At 33.9% G+C, this 22,833-nt stretch overlaps 1 protein-coding gene across 2 annotated transcripts in view; it reads right to left on the bottom strand.

Annotated features, from left to right (window-relative positions):
* Positions 1–270: 270 nt before the first annotated feature.
* The window catches only part of G2E3 (G2/M-phase specific E3 ubiquitin protein ligase), a 68,750-nt gene continuing 46,187 nt past the window's right edge, over positions 271–22,833 (bottom strand). For both annotated transcript variants that reach the window (XM_082737943.1, XM_082737944.1), the window contains 9 exons: positions 21,520–21,626; positions 20,727–20,843; positions 16,884–17,008; positions 16,648–16,780; positions 13,668–13,975; positions 11,378–11,559; positions 7,568–7,740; positions 3,218–3,408; positions 271–2,434 (listed from right to left, as the gene is read on the bottom strand). In XM_082737943.1, coding sequence (XP_082594069.1) covers positions 2,178–2,434; positions 3,218–3,408; positions 7,568–7,740; positions 11,378–11,559; positions 13,668–13,975; positions 16,648–16,780; positions 16,884–17,008; positions 20,727–20,843; positions 21,520–21,626 — 1,593 coding nt within the window. In that variant the 3' untranslated portion in view covers positions 271–2,177. The remainder of the gene's footprint in view (positions 2,435–3,217; positions 3,409–7,567; positions 7,741–11,377; positions 11,560–13,667; positions 13,976–16,647; positions 16,781–16,883; positions 17,009–20,726; positions 20,844–21,519; positions 21,627–22,833) is intronic.

The raw sequence follows: 22,833 nt of genomic DNA on the forward strand, positions 1-22,833 counted from the left end.
AACCTAGAAAATGCTTTGCAATGAGTATGCATCACTTTAGAAATGTGAATATATGAAATTATTTACATCACACCATATCCCAAAGGCCCTACACATAAAATAGTGAAATGAGGAACTGAAATACTGTTTTTAATTATAGTCAACCCAAGCACATCAATTCCCTACCATCCCACCCCACCCCACCCAAAATCTGTGGGAATGTTCATTAATTTTAATTACCACTGTAGGAAAAATTAAAACTACAAATGACAGAAAATAGCTTTAATTAGATTTTTGGTTTCTATTTGTTTAATGGCTTTTTAAATTTTATAAAAACTGGGTACGGTTGAAAAATATCCAATTTATCAAAACATTTGGAATAAAAGCTATATGGCAAATTTGAAGTTTAGATATTCAAACTCTTAAACAATCCTTTAATTACTTTTGATGATCTAACAATTCAATATAAGACGGGGCACCCAGGTGGCTCAGTCGTTAAGTGTCTGCCTTCAGCTTAGGTCATGATCCCAGGGTCCTGGAATTAGGCCCCACATTGGGCTCCCTGCTCAGAGGGACGCCTGCTTCTCCTCTCCCACTCTCCCTCCTTGTATTCCCTCTCTCGCTGTCTGTCAAATAAATAAATAAAATCTAAACAACAACAACAACAACAACACAATATAAGACAAATAAATGCCTTCTATAATGTTCTTAAAAACTTCAAGTCAAAATGAAACTTTTTAATTTGCTGGGTCTGTCAATAAGTGTAACAAGGAAAATTATACTAGGAATATGTTTTAGCTTTCCTTTGGTATTGAAGAGTCCCATCACCAGTATAAAATCAATCCTGTTGTTGTTCTTTGAAAATATCAATAATTTAAGGATGTCTTGGGAAGGAGGAGAATATGATTATAGTTGATAACTCCTTTTGTATATTAAAAAAATGTGGTTAAAACCAACCTCTCATAATGATTTAACTCTCATGCAATTTAAATTTACTTTGGTGGAAAACGCATTTATGTTTGATAATAGATTAGGAACACAAAACTTTTCCACTTTCTTCTTTTGCAAGAATATAAACATGGGGACATAACTATGGGACTATGTGTTTTCAAATTGTTATTACATGATTTCTTGTTACTTTAAGGTATTCTTTGACTTTCAATAACAAAAGTTTAAAAGAAAAGGAAAATAGTTCATAGTAAGAATAAATGAAACATACTAGTTAATTCTGCACTGTGAGATTAGTGTGGGTTTTTCATTGTTTGTACTTCTTTCTTACACATTTTTCCATTGCTTATATAATAAAGATATCTTTCAAGAGCAAAGACGGTAATATATAACGCAGCTTACCTATCATACAAACAACTTGATAATAAATAACCGTCAAAGAGTCATGGTAATCCACAAAGATAAATGACACACCCCAAATGATTCTGAATCAGACATAATGTGGTTTTAATACCACACATGGGATATAGAGAAAAAAAGAAAATCCTATGATCAAAGCCAAGCCTTTAAACACTTTTTAAGTTATTTTCAAATATATTTTATCCACCTCAGAAGTGTTCTTAAGACTATGGAATGTCCATAGGTTCTAAAACATTTGTGCAATTCTGCTTTTTCATAATACTTCCCATTAGGCATAGTCTAATTGCAGTGTGGGTCTGTTTTAATATAAATCAGTAATCTAAAAACATTTTCAACCAATTCCGTGCCATCCTAGGAAAAGTATTTATAACACATACCCCAGAATATATGCCTTTGATTTATATAACACGATTTATCAATTTGCTTTTCTATTTAATGCTTTAAAATAAAATAATTTGAAAATTATATAAAACTAGAAAAATCATTGTGGTATCCTATAGCTAATCCTAATTTGCAGAAGCAGTGAATACAAGTTTTTTTCCCATATATCAGGTTATTATACTTGAAAAAGGTCTGTACAGCTGTTTTAAAACTATTTATATTAAAGTTTATGACGCACATATATTAAGAAAATAGAAAAATATCATCAATTTTGACTGGTACATGTTAACAAAAAATTTTTTAGCTTAAGTGGCCAAAACATTCCTTTATGTTCATATAAATTTTATTGGGCCAAGAAGCTGACAAGTTTGTTCAAATAATGGACAAATTTCTGAAACAAAAAGTATCAATAGCAGCTTTTCAAGAAGCATTTCTATGTTCAAAACATTTTAATGTCCAATGTAGTGAGAACTTCCTTCCTTTTCTAGTCTTAGGGTGTTTCTTATTGCAAAGTCCATATTTTCTTGAAATTCTTGATACGTATTGGTGATTGGAAGAGCTAAACAGTTATTACACTTGTTTCCAACAGGAAAATCCATATGAAGGCACTCAATTGAAGGAGTGGGTTTAAATCCTGCAGGTGGAATGGAACTGCAACCGGTTGCAAAAATAAGAATGTCTTCCATTGTTACTGCAGATTTACCATCTGAAAAGTTTACCAAAAAAGAAAATCCACGTTATATATATATTACTATCAATATAGATGCTTGACAGGGAATGTTTAAGAGACTCTAACATCTATCTATCTTGGGCAAAATAAATCACCAAATCAAGCACAGTAACAGGAAAATGGTACACTCAATAAATGTTTACTTGAACCTCAAAGTATGACTCAGAAAGTCATTTAGTTGCTACTCATTGTATATTTGAATGTCTTCTCTAATATAAAATTATTATACAATCCAAGAGGTTCAGGGGGCATGATAATAAAAATAATTTTAAGCCATTTTTAGATCATCACTATTTGACACACTAGTTCATCAGACTCAGAGAGGAAAACTAAGTGGTATAAACTAACTAAATAACCTAGCTAAAAAAGAATTTCAACTCATATCTTTCCCACTCTTCTTAAACAGGATGATTTTACACTGCTAATGCTCAATGATATTTAACTTAAAATTGAAAAAGATGAAATAGAAGATAATTAGCTTTAAGATTATGCTGTGGCAGACACCCATATAAAGTTTTCTAGGAAGAGTGCCTTTTACCTCAAATTATCTAGAGGAAAACAAATTGCAAAACTGAAATTTACTCTGTAATCTTTCCTTATCACTTTGAACTTAGTCATATACACTTGTCTTGAAATAAATTTTGTAAATGTGCAGTTAGCAGATGAAAAGTCTTATCATCAAAAAGCAAAACTCAAATAAATTAATATACCAAAACAAATGTTCTGTGACAGTTAAATAAAAATAAAACATCTGCATACCCTCAACAGCCTGTAGATAACTGTTCCAAAATCCCAAAGCCTGTACGTCAGATAATGTGCGTACTGTAAAAAGATCACTAAGGATTTCTGCAGTAAGATTCTCAGGTTTATGACAGAAGATGCTATAAAAGGCTTCTGGGTAAGTCTGAATTTTCTCCAAAACACCAAGAGTTTTCAGACCCTGCTTAAAACTTGTAAGAAGATAAACAATAAGCCAACATTCATACATGTGTTTGGTATTACAACTACAAATTAACATTTCTAGCTAACTTACACACAGTTACATGTGAGGAAAAAACATATAATAATATAGATATACATGATATGATACTTTTAAATCAATAACAAGCAAGTATATTAATATAAAATTTTACCTGCCCATACTATTTGATTTTGTAAGATAATTTAAAAATTAAAACAATAAAAAAAGAAATAAAATTAAGCTAAAAGAGGAAAAAAGTAGACTTGTGAAAGTATTTTATACTTCAAAGCTAGAGTATAAAATGAAGTTTCCTAGTAACTGCAAAGAGAGAGAGTAATAAATCTTAGCCACAAAAAAATTCAACTTATGTACTGATAAAAAGAAATGAACAGAGACAAAAACAAAGTGGTAACGTATATGACAGAAAACTAATTTCTCTAATATACAAAAAATACAAATCATTTTTCTAAAAGAACAATTTAACAGGAAGTTAGCAAAATATGAAGGGATAATTAACAAAATACAAGGAACAAGTAAATTATTTTAAATGCACATTCTCACTCATTAGGAAAGAACTGAGGTATATTTTTATCTATCAGACTGACTAAGCCCTATCTGTGGCTCTGAATCCCCTACCTACCTCCTCAGGTACCCTGTTATAGGTTTATCCTTCCTTCTACTGGGTTATTCTAAAGAGCACAGAAATGTGCTTATTTTTTCCATCTTTAAATGGAAAAAAAATTCATTCAATGCCATGTTTTCCTTTAAGACAACCTATATGAAAGACTTACCCACATTCACTACCTTCCTTTGCTAATTCCCAACTCACTTTTATTCTACTCTTGTCTACACCCGAGGAAAAACTGCCCTAATTTATTAATGATCTCCTTCTATGGCATCAGTCTTCTGGTTTCCCTTCTTTCTCTGGCCAGATCTTTTCAGTCTCTTACAAAGCTGCTTCTTTCTTTACTTTGCTTTAAATGTTGATGTTTGTGTCTCATGGATCTGTAACAAGGCCAATTTCTCTTCTCTCTTACCCTCTCCCATGGCTGTATTTAGCAGGTATACACTCATCATTATAAAATCCATTATTTCAGTGAGCCTGGGTGGCTCAGTCAGTTAAGCATCTGCCTTTGGCTCAGGTCATGATCCCAGAGTCCCAGGACTGAACCCCACATTGGGCTCCCTGTCTAGCAGGGAGTCTGCTTCTCTCTCTGCTTCTTACCCTGCTCATGCTCTCTCTCACTTTCTGCCTCTCTCTCTCAAATAAACAAATAAAAATCTTAAAAAATAAAATCTGCCTTGTCTTTAAAAAAATAATAAATTAATTAAAAACAAAATAATCTCTAGTATCTCTAGCCCAGAAATATATCCAACAGGCTAATGGTAGCATATATTTCAAGTACTCACACTTATTAAGTGTAAAGGAAAGTTCATCACCTTACTACTAAAATCTAAACCATAACTGATGGTATATGCCTCCATTATCCATCAAATTAGTATAGCTGAATCTAAAAGTCCTCTTTAACTGTTTCCTCTTCCATTTCTTACTACCAAGTCCTATGAATTTCCTTGTCTGAAATCCCTTTTATCTGCTCATTTCTCTATATACCGCTTTACCACCCTATTACAAACCACCTGCAGAAGAACTGCTCTACCAGGTGTGCAAATTCCCGAGTTCACTCTCCAAGCTGTACCTCCAGGGACGTGCCAGAAATAAATCCCAATACTGTCATTTACCCTGATGTAGATTGAATGGAGCCCTAGCCCCCTAAACCCGCCAATAAGTCTACATCCTATTTCCTGGAACCTATGAATGTGATCTTATTTGGAAAAAAATTCTAAACAGATAAAATTAAAGATTTTGAGATCATCCTATCTAGATTATTTGGACTGCCCCCAAATCCAATGACAAGTATCTTTACTTGTCACACACACAGAGGAAAAGGCCACGTGATATAGATTCTAAAAGTAGTATTTACCATCTTGAAATGATCTCTAGTATATATTGCCAATTTTAAAAAATAACTAGAAAAAGGGTGGATGTAATGTTACTATTTATCTAATAAAAGAAATTAGAACATATGCACACATATATTTATCTATCATTTAAAAAACCGACAAATAATGGCTAAACAATATCACTAAAATGATGACTTCATAAGGGCATGAAAAGTGGATGTGATAAAGATGAAAGCTATACTTCTTTGAATGCAATGTGTACCACAGAGTTGAGTTCTTTTGATATACTTTCATTATAAATTTGATTTTGGAACCATGTAAATATTTTATAGAACCTTAAAACAATTTTTTTAAATCACTAAAAATGAAATAAAAAATGAAAGTAAAATGTATATATAGCTCATAGAACACCACAGAATAAATATTCTAAATGTCTTTAAAATATAGTAATTTGACTACACAGCCCTAGAAAAATAATGTTAACCTGTTTTCAATAAAGTTATTGGTAATAATGTTGGTAATGTTACTGAGACTACTGTTTATGAAATGTGGAATAAATGAAGTGAGTAATTATTTCATAGTCTAACTCTCCTGTGTTGTTGAGTTGATAATGGAGGTTCTCAACATGGGACAAAGAAAAAGGTTAAAAATCTTATAGCAGAGAATTTGAAGTATCAGTAAAACTCAAGATGTATTTTACATTAAAAACCTGAAATCAAAACCAAACCAAAAAGGTCTACGAACACTGAATAATCTGGCAAAAAAAGCATCCCCAGCATCCAGACTGTATTTTGGAAATATTCACCATTCAAAGAAACAAAGGTTCCTCAGTCGAAAATGCACAAAATGAGCCTAAAATACCCTGCTATATACCAAGAAAGCTATCAAAGATCATTAAGGTTAATATCAAAAGAACTCAAAAGAAACATAAGAACATTTACAATGGCCAAATATGGAGACAATGAGAACTCCAGTAAGTTTAAGAAGTATAACAGTTGTGAACACATCAAATATATTTAAATCCATAGGTTAATATATTTAAATCCATAGGTTAATACATAACATAGGTATTATGTTTGGAATTTGCTTGAAAATAATCCTGGAGTCAGGGTGCCTGTGCTCAGTCAGTTAAGCATCTAACTCTTGGCTTTGGCTCAGGTCATGATCTTACTGAGTGTGGGATCGAGCCTCACATGGGTCTCCCATGCTCAGCGGGGAGTCTGCCTGAGCATTCTATCCCTCTGCCCCTCCCCCTACAGGCACTTGTTCTCTCTTTCTAAAATGAATAAATATTTTTTAAAACTAAAAGAAAAGAAGAGAAGGGAAGGGAAGGGAAGAGAAGAAAAGAGAAGAGGAGAAGAATCGAATCCTGGAGTCAATAATAAAGGTAGGCTAGATGAATAAGACTGGCCACAGGTTGACTGGTAATCATTAGATCTGTGTGGTAACTGCATGGTGTACCATTCTCCCAATTTTCATATATATTTTTATACATATACAAACAGAAAAATGTGAGAATAACTAAGTTTTCAAACTTCTTTTAATAACTATAAGAACAGGGGCACCTGGGTGGCTCAGTGGGTTAAGCCTCTGCCTTCAGCTCAGGTCATGATCTCAGGGTCCTAGGATTGAGCCCTGCATCAGGCTCTCTGCTGAGCGGGGAGTCTGCTTCCCCCTCTTTCTCTCTCTGCCTGCCTCTCTGCCTACTTGTGAACTCTCTCTCTCTCTCTCTCTCTGTGTCAAATAAATAAATAAAATCTTAAAAAAAAAAAAAAGAATTCTAAGAACAAAAAGTCTGAAGACCAGTGCTCTAAGGTAATGAAGATCAAGACTCATATCTACCTTGTTAATCAAAGAATGTTTAGTACCTATTACCTAGCAGACAACAGGTACTCAATAGTTATTAAATGAATGAAAGGAAATGGAAGAGTTGACTTACATGCTAAGAATTAAAAAAAAGTTTTTTAGAAGGATAATTATAAACTGAAGTAATGATTACTCTTCCTACCCAAGCATCATACATTCACACCAATTCTGTATAAAATGGTTAGAACGGCAATCATTCTTAAGACATTACTTTTAAAGCATTACTTTAAAATAGCACTTAAATTTTTATCAAATATATCTCATTGTAAGACAATCACTTTAAACATGGAATTTGAGAGAATCACATATAAACAACTTACCTTTCAAAGGGTGCTTGGACTCTCTTAATTACATGATAAACTAGTATGTCTTTTGCCAACATATATTTATCACTTAATGAAGTTATAAGTCTTAAACATCCAATAAGCTCTAGGTAGTTATAGCATTCATTTACTACTGAGTTTAAGTCAGCCACATTTGTTGCAGTATTTACCTATAATAAAGAAGAAAATATACCCAGTTTACTCATTTACTTGTGAATGATTTTTACATTTCAAATAATAGTTATTACTTTATACTCAATTCTGGAGAACACAAGTGTGAAGTAAAAGTATATCAAGAATTATTTTTTTAGAATTATTTTTCTAGAACAAAGGACAATCCAGTTTAATTAATATTGTCAATTTCTGCCTTCAAAAAACCTAGAGTAAACTGGCATTTTAATATAGGAAATTATTTACACAAGAGATAATAATTGACACAGAACAGTTACATAGCACTAGAGAAGTGAAATAACCTGAGATTTCATGAAAGAGAAAGAATATCAGCTGTTAGACTTGAATGAGGGATTTAAAGACTTAATGAGGTACTTAAAACAGGGATAGAATCAAAATAGTTCAGGAAATAGTATAAAAAAAGGAACACTTGACCATTAATGTGCCAGACAATTTCATATAGATTAGCTCTTTAAGAGAGTTACACAAGGAAAGAAAGACTAAAAATAGGAAGCAGTCAATGGTCTATTTGAATACAAATTTTACTTTTTATCTCTTCTTTCCAAAATAACTCTTTCCCAGTGATTTATATGATTTCCCTCATTCACTTCAGATCTCTGCTGAAATTCCATAATTTTTCTGCTCAAATACTACCTTCACACACTGTCACAAGTAGTTAGGTAAATATTACCTTTGTGCCCAACCCACCACCCTGAATTTTAATTGACAGCCAAACTTTCCTTGCAGTTAAATCTGGCTGTATGTGACTGAGAACTATCCAAAAGAATGTGAGTGAAAATGTGTCAAACTTTCCAGAACTCTACTTCTATTTCTCCCCTTAAGAGCAAGCTTCATGTAGATGAAGATACCCTAAGTGATTATTACACAGTGAGAGGAAGGAATCCAATTCCCTAGATGTATCATAACCATACTGCTAAAATACAAGCTGCTTGTAAGGCCAGACATCCTATACTTTGTGGGCCATAACTATTCAACTCTTCCAATATAGTGTGAAAGCAGTCATAGACACATAACAAATGGTAAGTAGGTATGGCTGTGTTCCAATAAAACTTTATCTACAACAAGAGAGGCAGCAGGCCAGACTTGGCCTATAGCTGTTATTTGCTAATCCCTACACTAAAATCTAGATAACAAATTTTAGAGAAATAAAACATCTGTTGGGGTCTCTGTTACAGAAGCATAGCCCAAGTTCCATCTTATTATACCCCAAACACTATCTCCTTTCTCTTATTCTTTTTTATTTTTACAATACTTTTGACTATATGGCAGTATATTATATATTTATTTATCTTCTGTGTTTCCTCTAAAATGTAAATTTCAAAGAGGCAGGGACTTTGGCTCATTACTATACCTTCAGTGATGAAACAATACGAGGTACATAGTTATTTGTTGACTAAATGAACAAACATTGGATAGGAGCACAGAAACAATAGATAAAGCCATGAGAAGAGCTGGAAGTCTTAAATACCCTAGGAAATAGCTTGAACTTTGTTCAATAGGCAATGAGAAGCCACTGAAGATTCCAAAGAAGGCAATGTTGTCAAAACTATACTTTTAAAAGAATCATCCTGATTATTAGAATAATATCCTAATTGTTTAAACCTAGAAATAATTTGAGTTTGGTGCAGTAAGTACATTAGAAATAAGAGGAAAATGCTGAAGATAAACTTCACTTTTAGAGATAGATGACTCGATACATCCTGATAAATGGAATATGGCAGAATGAAAATGACACTTCTCCAGAAAGGCATGGAAATAAGAAATCTTTTGAAAAGAAAAATAAGGCAAGCAAGCAAACAAACAAACCAAAAACTCTAGGGGAAAAAAACAGTTGGCTTAAACATCTTGGACTCAGTGTGTTAAAAAGACTCAGACCCTATCTAGGTATAAAAGTATAGTGGCTCAAAAACAGAGGTCTGGGAATCATTCAGAAAGGTTATGGGCAGGAAGCAGCTTTCCAAATAGTACAGAGGGAGGACTAGGATAACACAGATTAATAACCCAAGTTTCAGGGGTAGGAAGAAATGCAGTATTAAAGAAAACAGAAGAGATGAATTCGAAGACAGTGGTGATTACAAAAGGAGATGAAAAATTATTAGGAAAGAAAGGCCTTTGCATGCAGTGATTTAGATTCCTGGAATCAGCTAAAAACTAGCTGACTTGGGGCGCCTGGGTGGCTCAGTGGTTTAAGCCGCTGCCTTCGGCTCAGGTCATGATCTCAGGGTCCTGGGATTGGGTCCTGCATCGGGCTCTCTGCTCGGCGGGGAGCCTGCTTCCCTCTCTCTCTCTCTCTGCCTGCCTCTCCATCTACTTGTGATTTCTCTCTGTCAAATAAATAAATAAAAAATAAAATCTTAAAAAAAAAAAAAAAAACTAGCTGACTTGGAAGAAGGCTCTGTGGGAACAGAAGCCTGACTACAAGAAGCAAAGAAATGAGTAGGAAAAGAGGAAGCTGAGACAATGAAGTCAAACTAAATTACATGTTTTGGTAAAGAGGAAAAAAGGAAAAATCACTTGAATTAAAGGATAAATTTTAGGATGAGACATCTTGGGCCAAATAAAAGGACACACTTCCATGTTATTTACTTTGTGATTCTGAAACTGAGGCTTAAGATTAACTAAGATGCCCAAGGTCACGGAGCTTATAGTAGCTATTTCAAACTAAAATCTGACTTCTGAACATTTCCCCCCCCCCCAAGATTTTTATTTATACATTTGAGAGAGAGTGAGAGAGAAAACATGAGAGGGGAGAAGGTCAGAGGGAGAAGCAGACTCCCAGTGGAACTGGGGGCCCGATGCAGGACTCCATCCCGGGACTCCGGATCATGACCTGAACCCAAAGCAGTTGCTTAACCAACTGAGCCACCCAGGAGCCCTGAGCATTTGCTTTTCACCATTAAACTATACTGCCTATTAATGGAGACAATGGATAGAATAGGTTTAAGCAGGAGGGAGGATAAAGGAAAAAAGTTGGATGACTTTCATTGTCTCAATTAGTTTCCAAATCAGTAACATGTAGGCAATGATACTTAGAGAGCATTATTATAACTAAACTGAGTTTGTACAGGTGATATGTAGTACAGGGCTTAATAAATGATAACTATTTTTAGGTAGAAACATGGGAGTCTCCCCACTTGTTTCCATAAAGAAATTCAGCCTGGTCCCTCTCTGCACCTATCATACTTATCTCCCTGTAGGAGTGAGACTAAGTTTTTTGAGTGGTAAGCTAAGTCATCCCTCCTTGCAGATCCACCTACCTATAGAAAGTACACTTTCCCCTGCTATCCAGCAGACAATAAGGAACCTGCCTTATATTGTCTCTGGCAGGGTAGATAAATCCATTTAACTCTGAGGAGTGGTAACAAACCATTTTGATCACAGACCAAAGTCAAATACATCATCTAACTGATTATATCAACATTAAATCTGGCCCTTTGATATCAGCTGTCTAACCTTAACATCTATCTCTTAATTGTTTGTGAACTCTGCTGGTAAAGAGAAATATTGATACCTCTTGATTCCTGCACAAAGAGTATTATTCTATTGTAGATCCATCATTTACATTCATATAACTAGAATGTAGTCTGTATTTTAATAAACAAGTACATTTCTTACCCTGATTATAATTTGTGCCACGTCAAAGTCTGAAACATCATCTAAAATTGGTTGGGTATTTTCTGGTCCATAAACAAGGCAGTTATACAAGGTTTTAGAAAAGAAACCAGGTGAAGGACCACCATGGACCAAAGAAATGGCAAGGATTTTGCCAGCTTCATAGTAAAGATTCTCTTTCAGAGCTGTAGATACAGATGAAAACACATCAAATATAATTCTTTTATTATTATAAGATAATCATTATAATGAATACATATACAGTAAATTAAAAGCCCCCCAAAACTAAGAATTAGATAAATGTAAAATAATTTACAGAAACTAGAATTGTACATGAAATACAGATCTCACCTAAATACATTTTTCTGAATACAAAATAATCTATAATAGAAAAAATGTAAATACAGGAAAATTTAATAAAAATTACATATCACAATAACCATCACAATAACCAGTATGCACATTTTGATGTGTATTTCTAGTATGTATATGAGTGCAAATAGTTTGACTTGTGCTTTTTTTTTTTTTACTATATTGTAAACTTTTTCTATATTAAACACAATTATTCAAATCTACAGTTAATGACTGATTAAGACTAAATTATAGATGTCCTGCAAAGCAAACCATCTCCTTATTACTGGCTACTTTGGCTAAGTTATACTTTCAACTATATGAGTCACAATATTATAATCAACATCTATTCCCATATTCTTTTTTATATATCTTTGATTATTTGATTAGTATAGAGTCCTACATATGCTGTTAGGAGGTCATAGGATATAAACATTTTTAAGGTTGTTGATAAATAGGGATAAATTATTTTCCAAAATGGTACAAAGGTACTCCCAGGAGTATATGCTATCTAACCATGTCATCACAGCTTTCAGTATTTTTTAAATTGTCATTTAAAATGTTTTAGCTATGAAGCAAAATAAGTCAGAGAAAAACAAATATTGTATGATTCCATACACATGTGGAATTTAAGGAACAAAACACACAAGCAAAGGAGAAAAAATGAGAGACACACACACACACAAATCAAGAAACCGACTCTTAATTAGAGAGAACAAACTGATGGTTACCAGAAGGGAGAAGGGTGGGGAGGTGGGTGAAATATGTGGTGGGGATTAAAAAGAGTACACTTGTCATGTTGAGCATAGGCTGATATATGGATGTGTTGAATTACTACCTGTACACCTGAAACTAATACAACACTGTATGTTAAAATAAAAACTTAAAATGTTTTAGCTACCTTGATAAATCAAAAAGATATAATGTAAATTTTCCTTTATTTCTCTTAATATTGTTAAGAGCAAATTATTAATAAGTAACATTTTCACTACATGAACTACTAAGAAAATCTCAACAATAACCTTATATGCTACGTATTAGCAGTAATACATTCTGTATCTGTTAAATGAATTCCAGAGAGACTAAGCAACTGACTAAAGAGAGACTAAAGCAACTGAAGTAGGTGTGTACAAAACTGAATTCAGATTTTGTGAATTCATGCACTCACCTACTATACCAAAACTGTCTTGAGTTAATGTTACTTTGTTTTAGGGAGTTTTGAAATAAACAGTGTGTACTACACAAGGTACAAATAAACCCTGGAAGTTTTTCAACTATCTTAATGATGCATTAGGCAACAATAAGGAAGTTCTAGGGACTATACAGGAGAAAATTCAAGTGGAATGAAATAAGTCTTCTCACTCGTCTGAATTTCCTATTATAGCAAAAGTGGTATAAAAGCTCCTAAAAAAGAATGCTAGAATTAATCACTCTTCTGAAATGCATTTTTTTAAATTCATCATAAGACAGAAAAGTATAATATACATAAATATGCATGAAAAATTCTTGAAAGCAAAAGTACATTAAAAAATCTGTTAGATGCGGACCAGAAAACTATGTGATAAAATCCTAGGTTGTGAAGAAACATCCTATCTGCAAATTCCAAAGATGTGAACAAGAAGGGCTCAAATAATCATCTATTCCATTTGGCGACTCTATTCAAATGAAATTAGAATGAATATAAAATACAATTTTAAAGAAGTTACACTTAATTATAAATTCACTCTAAGGAGGATATTACTAAAAAAAATTAAGCATATTCTTAAATAAAGTTTCACTAGAAAATTTTAAAAATACCACTCCCCTTTCTCTACTCTTATGTGATTCAATCAGTATTTTACAACCAAGTAAACTATACATTTCGACCACAGGAACTAAATATTAATTCTAAGCAGCTATCTCTTTCACATGGTATATTCAGCAGATACAATAATAAAATTACCTTGAGAATTTAGAGACAAATTCTTTGACAAGGACCCTTCAAATATTGGTGAATTCTCAAGATGTTGCATCAAGAGACTTAGGAATTCTTGCTTTGATCCAGGATGCTCTCTTCCAAAGTTATCATTTTCATCAACATATGCTACTTCAATTGTGTATGAAGGATTAAAGTTTTGATTTCTGAATCCATCTAAGGCACTATTCCAGACATTGGCTTTATTAATCCATAATCTTTTAGTTTTTTTTTTAATTTGAAAACCTAATTCCACCATTATTGTTGAAACTTCTTTTCTAAATTTATTGCCTTGCCTATAAGACATGAATTTAAACATAAAAGTTAAGTACTCTAAAGTACTTTAAATGACACAGCAGTTATTCAGCCAATAAAAAATAGAAAAATTAATTAAAAAGGAAATTCTTCCCCAGCTCCCACCCAAAAACATACAACAGCTGCCATCAGAACCAAAAAGCTATTTGACTTGATTCTAAATTCTTGACTCCCTCCCCAATTTCCTACTAATTAAAATCTAGTATCATAAACGATCTATGAGAATACTGATAGATCACTATCTCAAATTTGATCAATTCAGTGGATTCAGATGTAAGAGTCAGAAGCTCATAATCTTACCCTCCTGGCCAAGGGCTATAACAAACAGTTGCTTCAAGGCATTTCAAGTTTACTAGATCCTTTAAAAAATAGAACAAATGTAATCTCTGCTTACTCTATGAGAGAACCATAGTTTTAAGAGATTATACAATGTATTTCTCATCATAAAGTTAGTTAACAGTAGAGTTAATATTATGAACACAACTCACAACCCTTTCAATAGTACTTTTTAGTCTATAGCTATAATTCTTTAAGTGTGGTTCCAAACCAACAGCAGCAACAGCATTTGGAAACTTCTTAGGAATGCAAAATTTTTTTCCAAAGACTTTAAGTAATCTCTACACCAAATGTGGGGCTCGAACCTACAAACCTGAGATCATGAGTTGCATACTGCGCGGACTGAGCCAGCCAGTTGCCCCAGAAATGCAAATTTTTAAACCATGACAGCAAGTAAACAGAATCAGAACCTCTGAGCATAAGCCTAGCAAGCTGTCTTATTAAGATCTCAAGGCAATTGTACGGACCAAATCAAATGTCTCTGCCTCAATTTCTCCATCTGTAACTTAAATTAATGTACTCAAAACAATCTCGTTTGGAGCAATGTGCATCGATCATCTTTCTATATCATGTATAAATTTTTCTCATCATAAGACATTACGATGCCCCAGTGAGGATCAGGCTTTGCTTTTTCTTTCTTCACACACCCCCTATTCATTAACCCAGGTTGCAGGAAAACTTGTCTTTTGGAAGTAAAACAATCCTTCAGAAATATGCCTTTGTGTAGCAGGTTGATTCCTTGCTCCTACCTGGAATGGAAATGCTGTTATTATTCTTTTAGAATATGACGTGAAAGCATGGAACAAGGAATCAAACTTCCCTGGAATAACATCTTTGGAAACCTACATATTAAGAGTTTTAAAAGTAATGTGAACATCTTTTTTGATACTAAAAATATTAAAAAACATCCGTAATGAGTTTTCAGTTAACACAAGTGGTATCTTAAAACAGCAATTCTTCACTTTTTGAATAGTACTTCATATTCCACTTCTGTCTATAAATCTACTTATCAAGTATTCTCACAGAAAATTCTCTTTACCTTCTAAGTTTTAACTTGATACTATTTTTCTTTAAGATTTTATTTTAGAGAGTGTGCATGGGTATACGTGCTGGGCGTAGGGGATGTGGGAAGATGTTAGGGGAGAGACAGAGGAAGAGTGAGAGAATCTCAAGATTTCCTGCTGAGCACGGAGACCCACGTGGGGCTGGATCCCGGGACCCCAAGATCATGGCCTGAGTCAAAACCAAGAGTCGAACAGACACCTGACCGACTGAGCCACCCAGGTATCCCTAACTTGATACTATTTTTAACAAAAAAGTACTTCATCTAGCTACTTATGTTAGTTTTGCGTATTTCTTCTAAAAGCTATATATACTTAAAAATTCTAACTTAAGCTGAATAAATAAATACCTGGACATATGCTGAATTATAAGTCTAGTCTTATTTAAATGTTATGATTTTAAAAGTTATGTATTTTACTACGTACAGTGGCATACACCTGTAGTCCCAAGTACTCAGGAGGCTGAGACAGAAGGATCACTTGAGCACAGGAGTTCTGGGCTGTTGTGTGCTATGCCAACTGGGTGTCTGCGCTAAGTCTGGCATCAATATGGTGACCTCCCAGAAGCTGGGAACCACCAGGTTACTTAAGGACAGGGTGAACCAGCCCAGGTAGGAAAATATGTAGACAATAATACAACATAATGATACTTGTAAGTAAGTCTTGAAGTTTCTAAAGAGGTGACATTTAGACCTTCAATACTGACAGCAAATATATTAAGCACATGATTACACAATTTAAAAAAAAAATCATCATATTAAACATGATTCCTTCCTTTCAACCAAGTAATGTGGTGTACTTGATATTTTATACTACCTTGACAATGATCTATAATATGTATGTTATATCACAATTCAGTATACAATAAAATAAATTTCATATATATCCTATTTGCAATGCAATCTGGTATTTCACACTCTATTCTATTCTGTTTTGTTTTCTTTTTATTAATGCTGGCTGCAATGACTTCATGATCAAATCTTGGTCCTGCAGTTCGAAAAACACTCTTCTAGAATACTAAGGTCAGTTAATATTCCAAGTATATGTATATATACACCACTTTCCAGTCTAAATTTTCTCAAAATAGAGCTTTATAGGGATGCCTGGCTGGCTCAGTTGGGAAAGCATGTGACTCTTTAGCTGAGGGTAATGAGTTCAAGTCCCACAATGGGCACAGAACTTCCTTAAAAAAAAAAAAAGAAAAGAAAAAGAGAGAGAGAAGAGTTTTGTATTTTTCTACATTTAAAAATACATACCTCAGGAGATCTTTATGCTGGGCTCCAGGTGACTGTCTGGGTAATTTAGGTGATGATTCTTCCAACAAACAATCAGTTATTCCCACACTATTAGTGTTGGGTAATGTATGTTTTTTGGCTTTTTGGAAATCCTCTGTATATTTAAAACCCAATGTTAACAATACAAATATACAGGAAGAATTTTAAAATAATATACATTTCAAAAAACATCTTTATTCAAAATTACAAAATGTTACCTGAATTGTAGAGAATACCTCTACATTCCAAACACTCCCAATTTTGTTCCCATGATCGTAATGAGGAACAAGCTAAATGTGTTCCGCTAGAACCACAACACTGACAGCGCTTTATTTCCCATTTGCTGAGGACATAAACAGAAGCAGATGTTTACATTTTGGTATTAACTTGGTCTAATTCCAACCACCTGTACTGCCACAGGACATACTGCCCATCTCATAAATAAACAACTATTCTTCCAAAGGAGGGAGAATAAGATTATCTGCTTTGAAACTACATTACTTTTTCTTTCTTCTCTTTCACTTATGTTTGTAACCTCCTGCTCTAAATATTCACAAACTTAAAATACCTAAACTAAATATCAGCATGTATATGCACATACACAAGACCATAAACACCAGAAAGAACAGGATTAAGAAGGAAAAAAATTTCTTTTATATTTGGAAATTACTAGCTCATAGGGAAATTGCTATATAAATGTAGCCAACATGATTAAGAAGCATCAGTAAATACATTATCTTACTTAAAATATTATTTTTCACATTCATTGTTAGGAATTACTTCCTATAAAACTTGTTTAGACACCCAGTATTGTGCAGCTCAACAGGATCCAGACTTACCATCTTGCTCATATTTATGTTTTCCTATTCGCTCCCTTCCAACCCCACCTCCATGTTTCTCTACTGGATTGTGTGATGTATGCCAGTCCATACTAATATTTTTTGTATAGGTGTGGGGACTACTTTTTGTTTGGTTATGAGTATACTCTCTATGAATAAAAAGAGATAAACTCCCTGAGTGTGTGGATGTGTAGGTGATGGGAGGCAGTTGGGAGGCACCTTGGTGGCTCAGTTGGTTAAGCATTTGACTCTTGATTTAGGCTCAGGTCATGATCTCAGGGCCATGAGATGGGGCCCTGTGTCAGGCTCCATGCTGGGTGTGGAGCCTGCTTAAGATTTTCTCTCTCCCTCTCCCTCTGCCACTGCTCCCTGCATGTATGTACACGATGCTCTGTCTCTCCAAAAAGAAAGAAAGAAAAAAAGAGGTAGTTGGATACCCTCCCCTCCATTAGGTGTGGGTGAATCTCTCTGTGTGGATATGGATATGGAGGTATGTGTCCTCTCTGCGTGTCTCCCCCACTTTCCCAGATAGTTCTGCCAAATGATGAAGAGAAAGAAAGAGGACAACATGAGTACTTACTATATTCCAGCCCTAGTTCTTAGTCTACATAAAAAGTTTAATCCTCATAATTTTAAATGATAGGAAAAATTGCTCTTATCCTTCATTTTATTTTTAAAGATTTTATTTTATTATTTATTTGACAGAGATCACAAGAAGGCAGAGAGAGGAGCAAGCAGGTTCCCTGCTGAGCAGAGCCAGACGTGGGGCTCGATCCCAGGACCCCGGGACCATGACCTGAGTCAAAGGCAGAGGCTTACAACTGAACCACCCAAGCACCCCTTATCCTTCATTTTAAAGAGGAGGAAACCAAAGCATAAAGGGGTACATAACTTGCCTATTTCACATGGCTGGTTAAGTCCCAGAGTGGGGCTTCCAACCTAGTCTACCTGGCTTCGGACCCATTCTCCTAACCACTACACCATGGTGCCTTTCAGCAAAACCAGCTTCCTACCACTAGGATGAGGGAGTGAGATTTTTAAAAAAAAAAAAAAAAAAAAAAAAATTCAGATGGCTATTATTGTGTCCCAGGAGAAAAGACAGGGGAAAGCAATCTCATGTAGCTGCCAGAAAGGAAGGGAATTTGGTAGCTACTGATTGGGCGATCAATAATATATAAGCAATATATACAGGTTAACTAAAACAGCCCAAAATAGCGGCATCTGGGTGGCTCAGTCAGTTAAGTGTCTGTCTTTGGGCTCAGGTCATGATCCCAGGGTCTGGGATCGGGCTGCTCAGCCAGGAGACTACTTCTCTCTCTCCATCTGCTGCTCCCCCCGCCATCTTATGCTCACATGCTCTCTCTCTCTCTGTGTCAAATAAATAAAATCTTAAAAAAAGAATAGCCCAAAATAAATTTAGAAAATATCAATATTGTTTCTTACAAATCTAAAGTGCCTTATTATTTACAAAGCACATTTATATACATTATCTCATCTGTGCCTTAGCACAACCCTTTAGAGGTTTACAAACAAATAATCAGGGTCACCAGTCACATAAGCAAGAATATACCACACCTGACATCTTCAGTAAGATCTTTGCCCTTAAATAATTTTTAGTCTAATGACAAAACAAATTCCAATAATGTCAATTACACTGTAACAGGCAAACAAAAGAAAAACCCCAGCCCAGAATGGGAAATCAGGAGTGGTAATAGCTGTTTAGGGAAATTTTTCAAAACTGGGAAGACATCAGATGCGTCTTTGCAAATAAGAGATAGCATACTCAGCCAAATCACTTTCCATGAGAAACAAGGCTCCCAATATTCTGCCTTGCATTTTAAGTTTCAGCTTGTGATGTTAACATTATATAACAGATATTAAAAATTTATTGAAATATCCTCTATAAATTCAAGAAAACTGGATTTGTCACTGTTTATTCTGCATCTTAAAAAATGAAGACAGTCTTGGGGCACTTGGGTGGCTCAGTGGGTTAAAGCCTCTGCCTTCGGCTCGGGTCATGATCCCAGGGTCCTGGGATCAGGCCCCGAGTTGGGAATCTCTGCTCAGCGGGGAGCCTGCTTCCTTCTCTCTTTTTCTCTCTCTCTCTCTCTACCTCTCTGCCTACTTGTGATCTCTGTCAAATAAATAAATACATCTTTAAAAAAAAATGAAGACAGTTTTGATTTCTAGTATCCAACACAGTATACTGTACATAGAAGGCACAAAATAATGGTCGATTTAGAGACAGTATCTACTGACATTTCAAAATAATAATCAATAAATTTCAAATATCAAACCCTTTTTATAGTGATCCAAAAGAACACTGCTAGATTACTTTAAATTAAGCTCTAAAACAGTGCCATCCAATATAAATACAATGCAAGTCATTTAATGAATTTAAATTTTTCTAGTAACCTAATTTAAAAAGGTAAAAGAAATAGGTAAAATGAATTTCAACATTTCTAAATTACTATTTGCTTGACATGTAATGAATATAAAAAGTTATTAATAAGATACTCTTAGTTCTTTTTGTCTTATTATTATGGGCTGGATTGTGTCTCCTCCAAATTTATAAGTTGAAGTTCTAAAACCCAGTACACCTCACTATGTGTATTTGGAGACAGGGCCTTTAAATAGATAATTAAGATATTATGAGATCATATGGGTAGGCCTTAATTTAATATTACTGGTATCCTTATAAGAAAAGGAGATTAGGACAGAGGGACAATTATGTGAGGACACAGCTAGTAGGAAACCGTGTGCAAGCCAAGGAGAGAGGAAATAAAACCTGCCAATACCTCTATTTTGAACTTCTAGTCTGTAGGATTGTTAGAAAACAAGTATCTGTTGTTACAGCAGCCATAATAAATTAAGACAGTGAGTTTTCACTATGTATTTCACATTTATAACATCTCTCAATTTGGAATAGCCACATTTCAAGTGCTCAATTAGCCACATGTGGCTAGTAGCTACCATATAGGGGAGTACAGCTCTAGAAAATGAAGCCTCATGAAAATACACCACAGAAGTAAGTTACCAACTATGCTGATAGCAATAATTTCTCTGTAAACAGATGTAAACATGCATTTAATAAATATACTCTTCTCAAGTTAAAACTTCAAACATCCTAAGAGCAAAACTACATTTCTTTAACTAGAAAACCACTTCCTCAGCTGACAGTTTAAATAAGTACAATAAGCACAACTGGACTTCCCAATATACCTATCAGGTGCATTATAGTCTCTCCCTTCTTTGCAACGACATCTTCGGACATCACAATGCTCATAGTGCTGCAGAAGTTCTTGATAAGCATTTTCCTCTAATTCCCAAGATGCATCTCTGTAAACAAAGAAAGATATAAAACACACTTTGAACCAAAATGTTACATAAAAGGATTAGTAATAAAATCTAAAAACAAAAACTTGTCACGCACTTAGGAGCAAGGAACAAACTTTTTCTTTCTAGGATTAATCATTCTTGTTCAAGATATGTATCTATTAGTATCATTTTATCCTGCAGTTAATTATTCTCACAGTGAATTTTCAAATGTTAAATGAAACATTAGAATTTTTTTAAAACTTAATTTTTCCTAATATTTCAGTTCTAATTTTTAAATTTCAAGTTTAATAACATTATTTCTAGATTCCTCATCTATAAGTATTAAGAAAATCCTTATTATACATTTTAAACCACATCTTGATTCTCTTAGATAATTTATACATGCCACTTTGAAATCTATTATACTTGTGTATAAGTTAATCAATTAATATTGTATACACTTGAGGTATTTATTAAGAGATTATAAGTCAACTAATGAGACATTGAAGTCACAGTCCCTGCTTTTAAGAACTAGCAATCTGAGAAGGAAAAGGAAGCAGTGGTAGGGGGAGGTCTCAATTTTCCTATTTAAGGTGACTGCTTCTCTGTGACAAACATAAGTGATTATTTCCATTGTTATTAAATCCTACATTTAACGAAAATAAATCTTTTTGTTAAAAGACTAAATGGTACTCACTTTTCAGGAATATGAATTCCCATTCTTAGCATCTCTTTCTGAAATATATCACTATTATTGCATATTGTGCATCTAAAGAAAAACACTCCTGCATTTATTGCTTGAACCTATCACAGAAAAAAGGAAATCTATTGTTAATAATTTAACCAGGTATCAGGTCATAAATTGTAATAGCTAAGAGAGTATGTGCTACTTTTCACTTAATATATTATGAAAACATATTTTCTATGCCAGTTCTCAAGGTTTGATAAATGAAGTTATTCTACTGCTAAAATTTTGAGATCCCCCCCCAAAAGTTAATAAATTGGCTGTTCGTAGCTTTACATCTATCTTTCTCAACCTTTTTATTCAATGTCATTTCCACACATATCATGCTGTCCATCAGTCTTAGTGAATAAAGCAGTAAAAATATTGAATTACTTCATCTAGAAGGAATGTTTAAGTGTTACTTTATAAAACATCCTTGATTCTGTTTTTAACTCAATCTCTAAGCTAGTTTTTTTCCTAAAAGGGGAGAAGTATAAAACCTACTCTCACTGCTTCAGTAAATAGATATATGGAAGCCACAGACAGCGGGAACTCAGGAGCAGAAAAGTATAAACCTACTAGAAAGAGTAGCAATCCCTAAAAACAAAACAAAACTAGTAGCACACATTTAACAGCTACTTAACCCGTACTACAGCTATATAACCCATACTATGTAGATAACAAATACTCTTATGTACCAAAAATAGAAACAAAATAACTTAGATCCTATTTTTAAGGAATAATGGTGAGATACAATTATATTACTTGTAAAATGTGTGTGTGTGTGTGTGTGTGTGTGTCTGTGTGTGTTTTAAAGTATATACATGGAAGAGAAATGAATAAGTACCTAAGCCTACATAAGAGCCTGACAAAAATGTCAAAATAGTGATGTCAAAGTTAAGTTTGGAAGAAGAAACAAAGGTTTGCCAGGAAAACGGGACAAAAGGCATTACAAGGATAGGGAATTGCATATATCAAGTCTCTATGGCAAGAGTACGACATGATCAGGGAACTAATTAATAATATGCTTAGGGATTACATAATGGCAATTACATTATGTGTCTAACTCAGTAATGAGATTAGACAGAAAAATCAAAGCCAGTATTATATGTGAAGAATTAATATAGATTAAGGTATACAGGAGAAAAGGCCAGTTAGTAGGCCCCTTCAAAAGTCTAGTTATTTTTTTTAAGTGTCTAAAGTTATATCACAGAGGATTTAAAGCAGAGGTTAGGAACAAAAAAAGATATACAAAAAATATCTATTAGGTAGACCTGATAGACTTGG

Source organism: Mustela nivalis (genome assembly GCF_964662115.1).
Source record: "Mustela nivalis genome assembly, chromosome: 6".
Taxonomy (NCBI): domain Eukaryota; kingdom Metazoa; phylum Chordata; class Mammalia; order Carnivora; family Mustelidae; genus Mustela; species Mustela nivalis.